The sequence below is a fragment of the Anser cygnoides genome, chromosome Z (assembly GCF_040182565.1).
Source record: "Anser cygnoides isolate HZ-2024a breed goose chromosome Z, Taihu_goose_T2T_genome, whole genome shotgun sequence".
Classification (NCBI taxonomy): domain Eukaryota; kingdom Metazoa; phylum Chordata; class Aves; order Anseriformes; family Anatidae; genus Anser; species Anser cygnoides.
Window position 1 is genome coordinate 79419340 of NC_089912.1, and position 15429 is coordinate 79434768.

At 39.1% G+C, this 15429-nt stretch overlaps 1 protein-coding gene across 3 annotated transcripts in view; it reads right to left on the reverse strand.

Annotated features, from left to right (window-relative positions):
* Positions 1-15429, reverse strand: part of IQGAP2 (IQ motif containing GTPase activating protein 2) — a 126257-nt gene that overhangs the window by 45361 nt on the left and 65467 nt on the right. For 2 of the 3 annotated variants that reach the window (XM_048053661.2, XM_048053664.2), the window contains exons 4-9: positions 14980-15057; positions 13134-13210; positions 8065-8132; positions 7585-7698; positions 3772-3950; positions 3045-3132 (exon numbers count right to left, since the gene is read on the reverse strand). In XM_048053661.2, coding sequence (XP_047909618.1) covers positions 3045-3132; positions 3772-3950; positions 7585-7698; positions 8065-8132; positions 13134-13210; positions 14980-15057 — 604 coding nt within the window. Of the gene's footprint in view, positions 1-1689; positions 1778-2321; positions 2486-3044; positions 3133-3771; positions 3951-7584; positions 7699-8064; positions 8133-13133; positions 13211-14979; positions 15058-15429 lie in introns of all 3 variants that reach the window. The other variant, XM_048053658.2, reaches the window with a different exon arrangement.

Genomic DNA, 15429 nt, shown 5'->3' on the forward strand with positions numbered 1-15429 from the left:
AGAAATTGTCCTCTCCTCCACAGCTCAAATTTAATGTCAAACAGACCACCATAGAGAAGTACTAATGCAATCCATCTCGGTACCAGAACAGCACCTGATTTCTGTTTTGCTGAACACACTTCAGAGGTCTGAATGCCAGCAGAAAAACACTGAAAAACACTCCCATCTGAGCCACAGCAACCTGGCAACACTTCCTCTCTTAGTCAGTGACCATAATTGCACTCCTGGAGGAGCCAATTATGAAGAAACCCAGGCTGGGACGCACCCAGGAATATGTTGCACAAGGTACAGCCTCAGTCTTGCATAAACAGGAAACAACCTTAAAGGTTAGAGTGTGTATGGCAGAGTAAAGAATGACAATTATGTGAATGTCGTTTCCATCAGCAAAATAACCCCCCTTTCTTCCACCTTATCTCATGACTTTCCTCTTTTCCAGGGAATCCTTTTAGTCACCACTGACTGCTCAAGTCTGTACAGGACTGCTTGTACAGCTGATACCATTCTCGTTTCATGTATGCAACACTACTTGGGTCTTATTATAAAAAATTAAGACTTCAAAAACCTTTTAAAGTAATCAGGCCCACCTAAACAAGCTCTTTGCTTCTCATTTCAATTGCTCTGAAGCATGGTCACATGGGGCCATGTAGTTCTTGAAGGCTCCCTTTTGGCTACTCCTGTGGTTAGAAACAGCAAAGGCTCTCAAAGCTACCGCATGCATGCTTTTTAGAGAAAAGAGCAAAGAAAAGACCTAGAGTCCACAAATAAACTAAACTAGTTCTGTAGTCAGCAACTAAACAATTGATTCCTAATTTAGGAACTGAGCATGCAACTTACAAAACACACACTAACAAGTTCACAGTCCAATAACAAAAATGTTATTTTTCCTTTTTAAATCAGACATAAGAAATAAGTTGCTCTCCAAAGCACCATTACTGCTTTTCATAGATCACAATTTTCATTATTTTGTTTACCAAGGAGCACCCCTTTCAGAGGAAAGTACTGCTCACCATGCCTAACCAATCTAAAATAGAATAACATTTGAGCTAGTAACTTTGCTTCTGGCTTAGGTTGACCTCACTGTACCAACTTTAAGTTACATTACAAAAGCAGTCAGCCTGGATTCAAAGCATTGGAAATAGAGAAAACAGCCACTAAGCCATGCTCAGATATAGCATGAAATGACAGCAGCTTAACAAAGCTGAACCTCTTAGCAAAGAAGTTTCCAGTCAAAAGAAGCAATGCATGCACTGCAAATTTAGATCCCCTTTAACTATATTTTTTGAAACTACAGATTAAATCTAGATAAATCTAAAATAAGAATAATTTTTCTCTGGAATGTGATTGCAAAATATTCTTCCATTTGATTGTTCTAATTTAATGCTACAATGATGTTCATCTCTCCTACTGTGCAAGTCATCAAGCTATGCACTCTGTTCAGTTTGTGACAATGCATTTACCAGTAGCTTAAGTCATTCATAGGTGTTAGGTAAAAAGAATACATCCACTGTAACACAGATTGATGACTTGGCAATTGTGACATTGAGATGGACAGTTACAAAATAAAATGCAATGCACATGGTTTCAGTGTGAGAAACCTAGTCTGTATGCAAGGAATTGGGGATTCGATTAATCATCTTAACATAATTAAACAGTGATGCTAAAAAAATGAGTATTAAAACAGTTACTCACTAAGCTTGTGAGCCTCAGCATCCGCATTGGCAACACTAACTTCTTTCTGTATTTCACTTTTGTCGAGCATAATTGGACCCCCTGCTATCTATCATCAGAAAAAAAAGATTTGATTATGCTTGCAAGTTTGATGCGAGATAAGGGATAAAAACCCTTGATGGGACACTAGACTTTGATTGCAGTATTGCCTGGGCATCAAATACAATGTCACAGTAAACACAGCATTAATCTTTCCCTGTGATTTTTATCTTACTCAGAATGTGGGATTTTCTCCCTGAAACTCAATTCCACCAAAATTCTTTCATAGCCATTAATGGTTCAATATTATCTTTTGTTGTACTCAAGTTACAAATGAGTTGTACTCATTTTCAAAACAAACATTATTAGGGGTTGCATGACATATCCCAAATTTTATTCTGATATCTTAGTGATTACTTAAAAGTGAGTCATGCTCTTCAGAGCAAATGCAACTACTTTGGTATTGATTAGTACATTAGTTATTCTAAAATCTTGATAAAGTTATTTCTTAAGTGATACTGAAGGTAGAGTAGGGTAATTTCTCTCTGGATTAAGTTAGCTAAAAAAAAAAAAAGAAATCAAACTGATGCATAGTACCCATTCCATTCAATTACCTGCATTTTCTGTGCTTTAGAATCACACAATTGCAATAGGTACCATGAGGAATTTTGTGGCAGAACTTCAAGTAGGCTTAGAGCAGGACGGTTCAAACCTGCCATCAGTGCCACTTCATCTTGCCAGTCAATAGCCTCATTCACTTGGACTAAAGCTATGTGAACTGAAATGAAAACAATGCTTATAAACAGCACATATGTTTTTGAAAAAAATAAATAAAAATCAAGTCTGTCAGCATCTCACTTTTTGTGAAAGCCAAATAGAGTGTCAGTCATTATCCAGCAGAAGATTATTTCAAGATCAGTCCTGTAAAGCAGAGTTTGATTCTATATGAGCCCATGTGGGAGCAGTTTATCTACAGCTAACTAATGGGTGGAAGTTTATGAACAAATTTCAGGTGTATAAAGAGGGGGTCAAAATTTACAGTATTCTGCAAACAGAAGAAACTGAAACATGAGGAAAAAAAGCAGGCAAGAAAGATTGGATTCTGAACTGCGGAAACTTTACAGCAAAACCCACAAACAGACATTAGCCCCCAGAAGATTAGTAGAGTAGGAAAAGCAAGAAAAACCTGTTGTAGGCAGACATTAGCTACTTCTGTATGTTTTATGAGTTTCCACAGAAATATTTTGTTTGTTCCTGTGGATTTAAGCCATGTTCAGCTGCAGTCTGGAAGACCACGTGTTACATGCACACTTCTGTAAGGATCCTGAATGGCTTACTGTTGATCTTATTGATATTGCCTTGAATCTCAGCTTGTGTCAGCAGTTCTTCGTAGACATCTCTCTCCTCTTCAGAGATTGTGCCATTCTAACAAAATAAAATGTTGTTAGTCAACAAAAATTTTGCAGGGAGAAAAGCTATTAGTGGGAGTCATTAAAACTACATCAGCTAAGTATTTGCTGGATGCGTGCAAAGGAATTTGTTGACCACATGAACCAAAAGTACCTGCCCATTGTGGTAACTGATTGAGCAATATTTAAAGCATTTTCTGCTTTCTGTATAGTACAAGTATAAATACATTGCAGTATTTTTCATCAGCAGAAAGCACTGTCTTTCATGTAAAAACAAAGCAAGTAATTTCACACTGAAGACCTGGGGAAAAGATTATATTTTATGCCCCAAAAAGGTATCATTCCCTTTGGAACTTTTTTTTTTAAACAGAGAAATTGTTAAAAGTGATAGAGGAAAAATTGTCTGTTTTATTTATTTTTTAGACTTAAGTGACTCCTTAAGATTCCTTGATCAAAGTTGAATTACATCAAACTCATACAAACCATATTCTAGAATTGTCTGTCAGTTTGTTAGATTACCATTACTTATCTTATTTAGCTTTTTTTTCCTAATTGCACTAATATTTAAATTTAATGTAATTTTGAAATAATACGACAGCATGAAGAGCAACATGAAGGAACATATGTACTGTGAGAGGTAATAAAATACCACTACCTTAAGTCTTGCACTTGATTGTTTTCTCCTTTTAGCTTCAAAGAGTTCATTTTGATAGTCCTGAGCAAGTTCCTCATCCACATTTAGCAACATTGCATTTGGGTTCCTCAGAGTTGCAATGGTTTGCTCAGCTATTCCCTTCTCAATAGCTTCGTTAATTGCTATTACTGCAGCATGCACTAAAATTAAAAGTACAATCCAAGATTTCAGGAAGCAATTCAAATATTCAAATTAAGTGCTTTTATTTCTTTTACCTCAGGCTTCTTAAAAAGTAAAATACAGATAACATGCTATAGACAGCAGAAATTCCACTTTCTTCATTAAATCATGGCAAACTACCAGTTAACAGGAAATCTCAGTTTTTGTAGCAAGATAACAAAATAATTCTATTAAGTTTGGAAGTAGCAGTAGAAGAACCCAAGAAAAACAGTTTGTATGTACAATCACAAGATTAACTGCAGCTTGCCTAAATCCTACCCTTCCAGTCAGCTGCCACATATAAGTGCTCCGTTCTTTCAGCTTAAATCCCAGGACTGACAGCCACCTCCCCAGAGAGGATTTCAGAACACCAGGTTGGAAACCTTCTCCATCTCATATTCCTCATATCCATTTATTATTTATACTGTCTACTGATTTATTTGAAATGAGTGTTTAATATGTGTAAGACAGTTTGCATATTCCCCCTCAAACATTCTACTCCTAATGCTTCACTTAGGCTGCAGCAACAAAAAAGTTTATCTCAGAGGCAGCTTTGGTAGCACATTATGTCTGCTACGTGTTATCCCTTCTCCCAGCTAAGGGTTACTCTTTTACTGACCAAAACCAAAACATGAGTTGTTTTACTATTCAAGTCTTATGTCATTTAGAAGGCAGTTACATGCAGGAATTGAAAGCATTTTTAGTCACTTTCATTAAGACACGTTTAAGAGATGGGTGGATGCTACACATGGTTTAACAGTGGACTTGTAGTGTTAGGTGGATGGTCAGACTTGATGACCTTAAAGGTGTTTTCCAACCTAAGTGACCCTATGACGTTTTGATCCTATGCAAAATCATTGTTTATAATAAATATTCCTATATAGAACTTTTCAACTATAAGAAAGTTCAAACTCTGAAATTTGTGCCCCAAGAAACATAGTTAAGAGTCCCTAGGCAGGGCACAATCCTGCATACCATGCGTAAAATTGTCTGAGACAAACCTTCTCCTTTCCTAAGAGAGGATCACCATGAGCAGTTAGTGAAGAGAGTCACTGATATAATGGTCCCTACTTCTGTCACCTGAAAGCAGTAGTATGGAAAATTTCAAACAGCTAGAAGAACACACAAAAGGCTCTGCACAGTTCTCAGAACATTACTGCACAGGATATGAGAAAAAGTGTCATAAGCCTCACTATAGCCATTGAGCAGCTCATTAATATACCTTAAGTGCTAAACCTTTTTGAGAAAACAACAAAACTTCAACTACCAAAAAATGCTCGACTCAAAGATTTGTTCTTTTTCTAGACAAGAATGGAAATAGTCTTGTTTTTCCACTCAGAATAATTACATGATTGTATAAAAATCAAGATCACTTGCAGCTGAGTTAGGTATAGAGTAAGGGCCAACACATCCCTCCCAGATGTTTCCTGCACACTTTTGTTCCTTGAGGAAAAACCTGAGAAAAGGCTAGAGGAAGGGTTTTCTCCATAGCTACGTTTTATCTGGACCAGCATGCCACAAAATAATAACAAAAAAAATGCTAGTAATTATTTTAGTGGCATATTCATCTCAAAGATTTTTCAAACATTACTATATGTAATGTAATTGTTGATGGGTATTTAAAGAACCTATCCCAAATGTGGACAACAGCAGCTCCCCATTATCACCACAGAAGCTTGTCTAAGATTTACTTTCACATCACCAATAAAATGTATTGGGGGGAAAAAACAAGAATGTCATCTTTCCTTACTCTATCAATACTAAACTGCTACATGGCCTGGAGTAGTTTTGCTACTATTCTAAAAAAATCACTTTTTTGGGATCAAGTTTAATTTAGGGTCTGTACATCTGGGTGTATAGCCTTCTAGTTCTTTTAGTATATAAAGAAAATGAAAGACATTTGTTGATGACTAAAATTTTTGAGCATTTTGAAAAACAAAGGTGCAAGAAATTCAGGAAAGTGGAACAAAAGAGCAGACCACTGGAAACTGAAAACAGGCAAATGAAGAATAAGGTGAAGCCACACGTTCTCAGAGTTACTGCAAAAGCTTGTCTAGCTGTTCTTGGATTTTCCATAGCTTGGCATTACACTCATGCTAGAAAGTTGTTCTGAAACAATTTTCACTAGTTCAGTTCAGCACAGCAGCAGAGGAGAAACATCAGCAGCTGGCATGGAAGAAATGCAAGCAGAAAGCCACAATGGTTCTTTCGACTTTCAACGTTAACACCCACAGAAGTTTCATGGGGCTAAGTAAAGATTGCGTTTCTTAAGACATACCAGCCCTGAATCCACATATAACAAAAACATAGGAAAGATGCAATCTCTTCCAAAGTTGTGTAATAGGCCTTGCTGACATAAGTGGAGCTAGCAACACGTAGACAACAGACAGTGTCAAGGTTAGGAGAGCTGTGAGCTTGTGTTGGTGGATGTTGCAAACCTTGGAAACTACCAAGGGAAACAATAAAAAAAACAATTGGACTGGCAAGAGTAGTCTGAATGTATGAAAAAGTTATTGTAAAAACTTGTTTTGAGGGCGCTAAGTTTTACTCTTTGCACACTGATTTCTGCTATTGCTGACAGCACAGCAGGAGTCATTAGCAGTTGTTTCATTTCGTATTTCTTTTTTGCTTACTCCATTTCAGAAGCAGGATGGTAGCCCCCTTTCCTCTGGCAGGATCTCCATGTCAATCTTTCCTAGTGCATGAGGGTTCCCACAGCAGATATTTCCTGTTCTGAGTCAGGGCACATTATCTATCGCACACGCTTTGCCCAAAGAGACAGAACCAGAATCAGGAAACCCTAATTTTCTATGGAGGGCTGAAAACATTTTGGAAGTTAAAGGAAACTACATATAGATGCTATAAAAATCTTTCACAGAAGGAAGTTGCAACCCTTTCATCTCCAGGGAAGGAAGGAAGCTCATTAGAAAAGTGTTTGGTAGTCACTAAGTCTCTGAAAGTTTGCTAAAAAAAGCAAACTGTCCCCACTTCCAAAGACAGTATTTTGAGATCTGGCTTTGCACAAGCATACACAAAATTAAGCTGCAGCAGGCTACAGAGTATATGACAGAATGTGTATCAACATGAGGAAGCATGTTTTAAGTTCAAGTCTGGAAATTTCAGCACACTCGTTTTATGAAGCAGCTTGTTTCAATTACGCTGCTTTGCAAGGTTTAAAAAGTTTTACTGGAACTTAATTATAATGCAGTTGTGTTTTTTCCCTGATGCCCCTTTCCTACGTTAACACTTCCCGATTTCACTAAATGTGTTGTCTTCACTAGCCCATTGTACCCCCTACAACGTGGAGGCACCCACAGAACTCAATTCTACATTCTAGAGGAACACTAGCTACCAAAACACCAACCACATGCAAAAGCTAGGAAGAGATCTTTGTTTGGGGTAACACTTCCAGAGGCTGCATGGGTGTATATATGTTCTTTCCTGCTCAAAAAATGCAGACTGATGAGTTGCAAAAGGCCTTGCAACAATTATGCAACATGATAATAAATGAAAACTTGTCTTTCTCATTATTTATAGCAAGATAGATGCATTAAAACACAAAGTACTTTGTTGGCATTCTTTCAGTATTTAGTAGAAAACAAGAGACATACTTACATGCAGCTTCGTCCACTGATAATTCACTGGCCAGAATCCCACCAATTTTACTAAAAGATGGCATCTGTATGCCATACTTCTCTAGCTCCTTTCGCATGTTGCTGATTTCTTCCTCTGTTCAAATAAAAAAAATATATAAACAAAATCCGAAAAAATCCATTGTGAACCACCATACCTACAAATATGTGCATGACTTTTTTTTTCTTTTGAAAGCACATGTGACTAGGAATTCTTAGCAGTTTTTCCCTCCCTGTGTTGAAGGAATCTAAGATATGGCAAGTATTCCATGCAAATTCACTCCCTTCTGTCCTTCAAAGATGGATGTTTATTAAAAATAGCAACCTCCCATGTATTTAATTACAGCGTGCTTAACAGAAGCTTAGGGGAGGAAAAAGACCATAATGGAAAATATGTACAATGTTAGCAGATTTACAGCATGAAGAAGTTATCTAATACGTGATTATATAAGCAGTTTATTACCTGTGAAGTCTACTTTTCCCAGTAGGTCCTGAATCTGTGGTGCTAATCCTAGTTTGAACAGATATAAACTGCAAAGTAAAAATATTAGAATTAGAAGTCCTGTGTGTTGTTCATGTGTCCACTTTCTGTATAAACAGAGAATGCTTTTGTTAGAAAAGTTGCCACTGTGAAGCTTGTACTTTAACCTTTGATTTTCATCGAGAGATATGGAATAAACTTAAACTAGCAAGTTTTTTTTATGTTGCATTTTAGGTATTACAGTAAGAGGTCTCTTTTGACTTGAAGTTTCAAAGAAGCATCTGTAAGAGGCACTGTCACTGTATCTCAGATCACAGAAGTGTAAACAAGCAATTGTCTTCCACTAAGGGTTTCTAAAGAAACTCAAAAGTTAATATTGGCAAAAATCAGGATGTGAATGCACTTCAGTACAGCTTACAGCTTTGGATCTATAGTTTGTTTTTACTTACATCCTTATAGATAGTAGCTGCAGGCACGTAAATCACTGACACCTTTCTTATTAAGTGTATGGGAGCCTGCGCTTTGGTCCTCTCAAACACATTTGTGTCATTAACAATTTTGCTTTTGGAAAATGAAATAAACCCTGTGTAAAAGTGCTTTCCAGGCACTAATATTTTTGTTTCAATATAGAATAAAAAAATTCTATACTCATTATTGCTAGAGCTCTGGGTGATATCTGAAAAACAGCTAAGCATATTTTGCTCAATATCTTCCAAACACCAGACAGGCATTTATCTACAAAAGACTTTTATTATTATTATTTTAATCAGTGAAACTCATTGAGCAAAATAAATCCTGTGAAAAGGTATCAACTCTCAGCAAGTAAATTTTAAAAATAAGACTGAAATAACGTGTTCCTCCAAGAGGATTATTTTGCACCTCTTACTTAAATTACCTCACCCACAACTTCATACATTGCCAATGCGCATTGTGGTTTGGTGTTTGTTTGTTGAGGAGGACATTTGCCTTCTGTTTTCATTTTTAACCTTTTTTTTTTTTCTGGTCTACTAGTAAATTGCAAGTAGAGATTTGAAAGCAAGTATTTGTAGCTGCTACATTTCAGAGCACAAAGAATCAGCATTTCATCTTCCGTGCTACTGCTGCTACTCCTCTGTCCTGTCATAACCTGGATGGTTGTAACAACACATCTCATGTATACAGACTTTTGGCTGCTGCAGTCCCTCAAGTCATTGTTATGAAAGCTGAGAATAACTGTGCCAATCTCAGATGCAAGATAGTTATATAGGAGGGGGAAAAATGCACAAGACTATAGTAATGAGCTAGGTCCCTTCTTTATCCTAAACTGCCTGACAGTCTTTTCTTGCAGACTTTAAAAGAGATATTACTCTAAGCTCAAGGCAAGGATGGAGCACTGGCTGAGGTGCTGGGTGTCAACAGTAGTCATGGAAATCAGCAACATCATGGAGCTAAGGACACTCAGATGAAAATAATGAATAGTATGAACAGGAGGGACTCGTGGTGGTGGTGTCTTTTTTTTTTTTAAAGCACTTCCCAAGAGTGCTGAGCAATGCACATTACTTCTGACACTGCTTCTTCTGAATAAACTTACTCACCACCAGGTGGTGCTGCAAAGTTGCTTGCAGGGAACAGGAAGACATTTCTACTCTATATTAACATATAATTTCACTCGAAACAGTTTGCTCAATGCTTTTGTAGATGTAGCTTGAGCCTCAGAGAACCCAGAGAAAATCAAAAGCAGGTTGAGAATGATGGACACGATGCAGTGGGCTCAGGGGAGAAACAAAGGTGAAAGGGTACTTCCAGGTGAAGCTACCTTTGCATCACCCATGAAGAACTGCAGTTGTGATCAACCAGAAGCTCATAGGTCTTGTTTTAAGCTTAGCTCATGTACAGCATGCCCTAACAAACAAACGTGAAAATAGCATATGCTTTTTATTTTTTTTTTTTTTAACATGTTTGTTATTCTACCACTTCCTAGGAAAACAATGTGTTGAAAATGTTCGGTTTCAGCAGGATAGTTTGTCCAGGATGTAGCAGTGATCTGTTTGTAAAGATTATTTGAAAATTATATATTTAAGGGAGCAGGGGGAGGGAGAAGAATCAAATCTCCAACACCACTTTTTAGGAACAAGAATCACTATTAGCATTTAAATTTAAACAAAGCAGCTCTTAACCTCATTAATCCAGGACCAAATCCAAATCAGCTTTCATAAAGAATAATGCTGCAAGAAATGAGAAATATTTTATTTTTCAGATCTGATTTAAGTATTGATGTTTCAAAAGGAAAAAATAAGATGGTAATTTTACTCAGCAGGAATCCAGAAATCGTTTGCTAAATCACTCCTTCCTGGACAGAGCAGTACTGTATTTGGCTGCAAGTTTTTTTTCACATGCTGTAAGGGCAATGGTCTTCATTTCAGGCTTGAAGCAGGCCATATCTTAAAAATATATTTAAACAGTTTTGCTTAGAGTAATTTCCTGTCTTCAGGCCCTCCATCTGCTCAAAGACCAGCAAAACCTAAATAACATTTCATACAAAAAGTCCTTGGTTAACATTTGGTCCTATTATTTACAGTAAAGTCTACTTCACTCTTCTGAAGGGGACAATTTTAAGTACTAGTTATGTACATTGTTTCAGTAGGTTAAACTATGAAAAATCTCGACTGAATTTGGCTTCAATATTTCTATCTATCAGAATAATAGAAAATATCCTAACTGTGCTAAATTCTTGCAGTTCATTCAAAGGCTTAAGAATCTTTATGCTTTGGGGTAATTACATGGTAACAGTTAAGAATAAATGGAAAGTAGATCAGCCCCTCACCTCTCAGAGAAAGTATTCAATTTTCCCAGGTTACAAGCCTTTGAAATCTGAGCACGCACTCCAAGACATATATTAGAATTTAGCACTTCAACCCTGTGGTGATTCTTCATATAGTGATCATGATCATATGCAACAGATGCAAAGGGAAAAATCCTGCTTGCAGTTTCTGCTTCTAGGTACTGTGGTGCCAGACCCTGAGAACAGCGGGACAAGGAATTTTCTAGGGTCAGTGATCCCTATGCTGGCTCCCTGGAGAGGATGCTCCGACAAACCCAATGAGGCAGGGCACTTGGCACAGATCCAGGGGACAGAAAACAGTGGGTCAGTGGAAGGGGAACAGAGATGGATTCCTGCAGCTCAGTGTTCCTGACACCAACCCAAGAGCAAACACTGCTGGCCAAGTGAGTGCCCTGTCCTTTAAAACAGCCATTTCCCAGCCTGCTTTCACAATGTAGTCTGTGTGCAATTAAATACTGATACCAGAGTTTGATTTGAAAGATATTTACAACATGCATTTTGGGGATCGGTCTGTAAGTAAATGAAGCTCAACAGTTGCTTCTTTGACTCTTACATCCTGCACATGTATGCAGTCACAGGGCCCCACGCTGCCAGGGTGAAGCATCATAAGCAAAGCATTGCCAGTCTACTCCCCTTCAGTGCGCCATGATGCATGATGTATGTTACAGAAGTCTGTTTCTAAAATAATAGCTCAGAAGCATGGAATTATAGCTTTGTGTTGATATGTAGCAAGGAAAAATAATTTAAACAAGACAAACTTGGAAGTGAGAGCCAAGACAACGCAGACTGGTTTTGATACTAGCATAAATCCTGGAACAAGCCAAGCTGGAGAACAAAAGACCCCTACCAGAGGCCAACCCATTGCAAAATTTAGCTCAAGAAGAAAACTCTCGTGATTGCAGAGATTAGGCAGATCTTATAAGGTGTCTAACTGTTCACGTAACATTGAAATCCATGGCTGATGAAGTCCCCCATACACAGGCACACAGCTATTTGAAAACCTCACTGTGCTCTCCCACCTCCTGCAAAACATCTGAGCCGGCCCTTACATCACCCGGGGGGAACGCAGCCCACCGCTCCCGCCTCAGCTGCTGAGCATTACGAGCCCCACGCGCCCACTCCAGGAAATCACTCCAGGCTTACATAAGACACTCGCTGACAGAAGAGACGGCACTGCAAAGTTTTAGGGGAGAGCTGCCCGCGTACGCGCCTCCTGATGCCAGACAGTTAACATCACACCAGTCATAGTAATTTCAAGGGGCAATACTCAAGAGCTGACAAAAAAATATATCCAGGGTTGCCAACTCTGAACACCTAGTATTTTAAAAAAATATGATGAACTTTGGTGGTATGGCTTATTTGTTGGCAGTAAGTGCACGCGGCAGAGTGCAGGAGTGTGCACATCATATCAAGGATTAGACTGTAAAAAATTTCAATTACAGCATGCATTGAGTGGTTTCTGACCTATACCCCTGGGGCAGCTGATGTACCTTTGAATGCTGTTAGGAACACAGGCAAGAGCTGGGATATGTGTTACATATTAAGCTTATGGAGATGTAGTTAAAGTAAGGAAAGGAAAAGGTCTCCTTGTGCAGGAAATGAGCTGGGAGAGCCACAAGAGGGAGGAGCTGTCTGCCCACTCCACTGCCTCTCACAACGGGGGCAGTGTGAGGCAGATGTTCGGTGCTTTCAGTGCTAAACGTCACAAGGAAATCCTTGCAGCTGGACAAAAACAAACCTTAAGGTCTACTTCAGAGATGTTGCTAAAGTCTTTTGAATTTACATTCAGAACTGAGTTGCTCAGAATTTCTGAAGTTTGGAAAGTGTTAAATTTCACATGATTGACCTCAATACAGTTATTTGGTCCTCTTGTGGGTCAGGGGGATGTCAGTTCACCATTTTCACTCTGATCAGCACCTCTGCCCCACGGTAACACTAATATTTTGCTATGGCTTTCTTCATTTGTTTGCATGTATCAAAACACATTAAGACAAACCAATTTGTGAAGGTAACACACATTTAAAAGGATGTTTGCACTACTTTTGGTAGTCCTTTTTTATTTCAGATATAATTTACCCAACAGCCTTGCTGAAGTTCCACTTTCATCACCAGCTTTAAATTAATGATCTTGTGTATTCAGACAGATTGAGACGTACTGATTACACTAATGCCGTTCAAGACTTACAATCTTAAATTCACCAGTTTAGTTTTAATTCCCATCAGGAGTTACCTTAAAGCATGAATGCAATATATCATCCTAGGTATGTTTTTCCTATCGTAGACATCAGTAGTCTCTGGATAAAAAATCTGAAAAAAAAAAATGCTGTTGAAGGAGAAGCTAGATAACTGGGCAGAAGAATAGCTAAAATGGGCTGTCTGCAAATCCATATCTTTGAAATATAGAAGTTCCACTGTTATTTCTATACACCTATGAATCAAATCTTGTGTTGTACTATTTTAGCTTTATCAGTAATTTTCATGAGGGAGAGTTTAATAGAGTATACAGGTTAGTTATTAAAATGGAAAATAAGGAAGATAGCCAGTATATCAGCAAAACTGTTAGAAAAGATCCTTTGGCAAGAGCTCAGAAAGTAGGGTTTGTCTTCCTACAGACACCCAAAGCCTAGGATACAGTTACCACCTGCAAAGCAAACCAACACCACCCAGTAAGTCTTAAAAATGCAAAGAGCTTAAACAGCAGCACCCCCAGCTGCGTGAGTGCATCATTAACAGAGAAATACACTCGGACAGAGGAGTGTGAAAACAATTTAGTCAAAAAGTCACATTGTAAGTTCCAGTTCTGGTTCTACAACTAATTTGTTCCTGGCCTTGGTCCCAGTCACTAAACACTGCTCCTTCAAGAACATAAAATAAAAGCTTTGGCTACCCATGAGAGCTGGCAGCATGCTTGCAGCCTGGGCACTCAGAACTGCACAGTCCCACAGGCAGCAGAGCATGACTGAGCTGGTCAGGAGCACAGTGCCCTCTTCATCACTTGCTCACAACAGCTCTGGGAGGGAAACATGGGAAACATTTGGGCCACAACCCTCCTATGAAGCAGAAGCGAAACCTTTTGGAGGAGGTGTGGTGGGGTGGAAATCATCTAGCTAAACAGAGGCCTCAAGCCTTCAAATAGAGCTAAAAAATAGCTGAACTGGTAGAGGTAGGACCCTCCATTTCTTCATGGAGTGTCTGATGGCAGTCGTGTGTAACCCTTTCTGCCTATGGGTACCTGCACATAGACCAGCCACTGTTCCCCATAGTCCTTCAGGCAGCCATCTGAGCATCCCCTCTGTGCCCAGCCTCAGAGCACGTGGGACAGCCCCCCCACCCCCCTGGCACCCCAGGGCTGCTCCTGGCCAAGGGGGCACTCCCCCCAGGTGCCCACAGGCATCAAAACAGGAGAAAGAGCACAGTAGATGTTTCCATGCAGCCCTTTCTTAAAGGATTTTCGTCCAGAAAAAAAGACTCACTGGTGCCCAGAAACAGCAGAGGGGGAAGATGACAAGCGAAGACCAGCAAGAAGGAAGATAAGTATGAAAGGTGACCCAAGAAACCAGCTGGTGGAAGAGGAGCAGCATAGCCACGCAGGGATACCGGAACGTGCAAGGACAGTCTAGAAACAGGGCAGAGGCAGAGAAACTAGGACAAGATATTAGGAGGAAGAGTCAGCAAGAGACATGAGGTAGCAACCTAAAGGAAGCAAATATTTAAGTTTTCCACTTTAAAACATACTCCATTTAGGTCCTCCCTGAGACTCTAGTAGTAATAAGACTCTAGTAGTAATAAGGTACAGCTAAAACGCTGCTGGAATTCCCCTTTGACTTCCCAAAATACTGAGTATTTCCACTCACAGCACTTGTCATCCACAGCAGCCTCAGCCCAAACACACCAAAGCTGTAGCACGTAACTGACACCATCACTGTTTTCAGCGTTACCTTCTCTTCAGATTTTTTTTTCCTGAGCCAGCCTTCCCAGTAGACTTACTGTAAACTACTGTTTATATGCAGGCAGATGAAAGGAAATACTGAGTCAGTGCCTTGATCCAGCTTCTTTGCTAAAATCTAACTGCTTACCTTAGGCAGACCAATGGACTCCATTGCTCTTAACCATTGCACGGTATTATCTGTGTGCCGAAAATGAAGTCCTGATCTCTATTGGAAACACAGAAGGAAAAAATGATAGAAAGAATTCAAATTAAGTTCTCTGATTACTGAACGTTCTGCTGATTCCCAGTTTTACGTCCTGAAGATAAGCTCAGGGAGTTTTCCCTCATTGGACTTGGAGACCCAAGTACCACAGCTGCAATCCTGGTAATGAAGCAGCCTAAAGCATTAACAGGCTCATGCTGTCCATCTCATGTTTTTATGTAAGGTGAACCAAATTTGTATACATCTAGGTGTATGGTGGCTTAAATGGCCATAATGGCTTAAATGAAGACCTTTAGTGGTCTTCAGGAGCAAAAGGTTACACGCTGTCACATAGCATGAACCACTACCTCCAGTATAAAGAAGTGGAGATGCCAT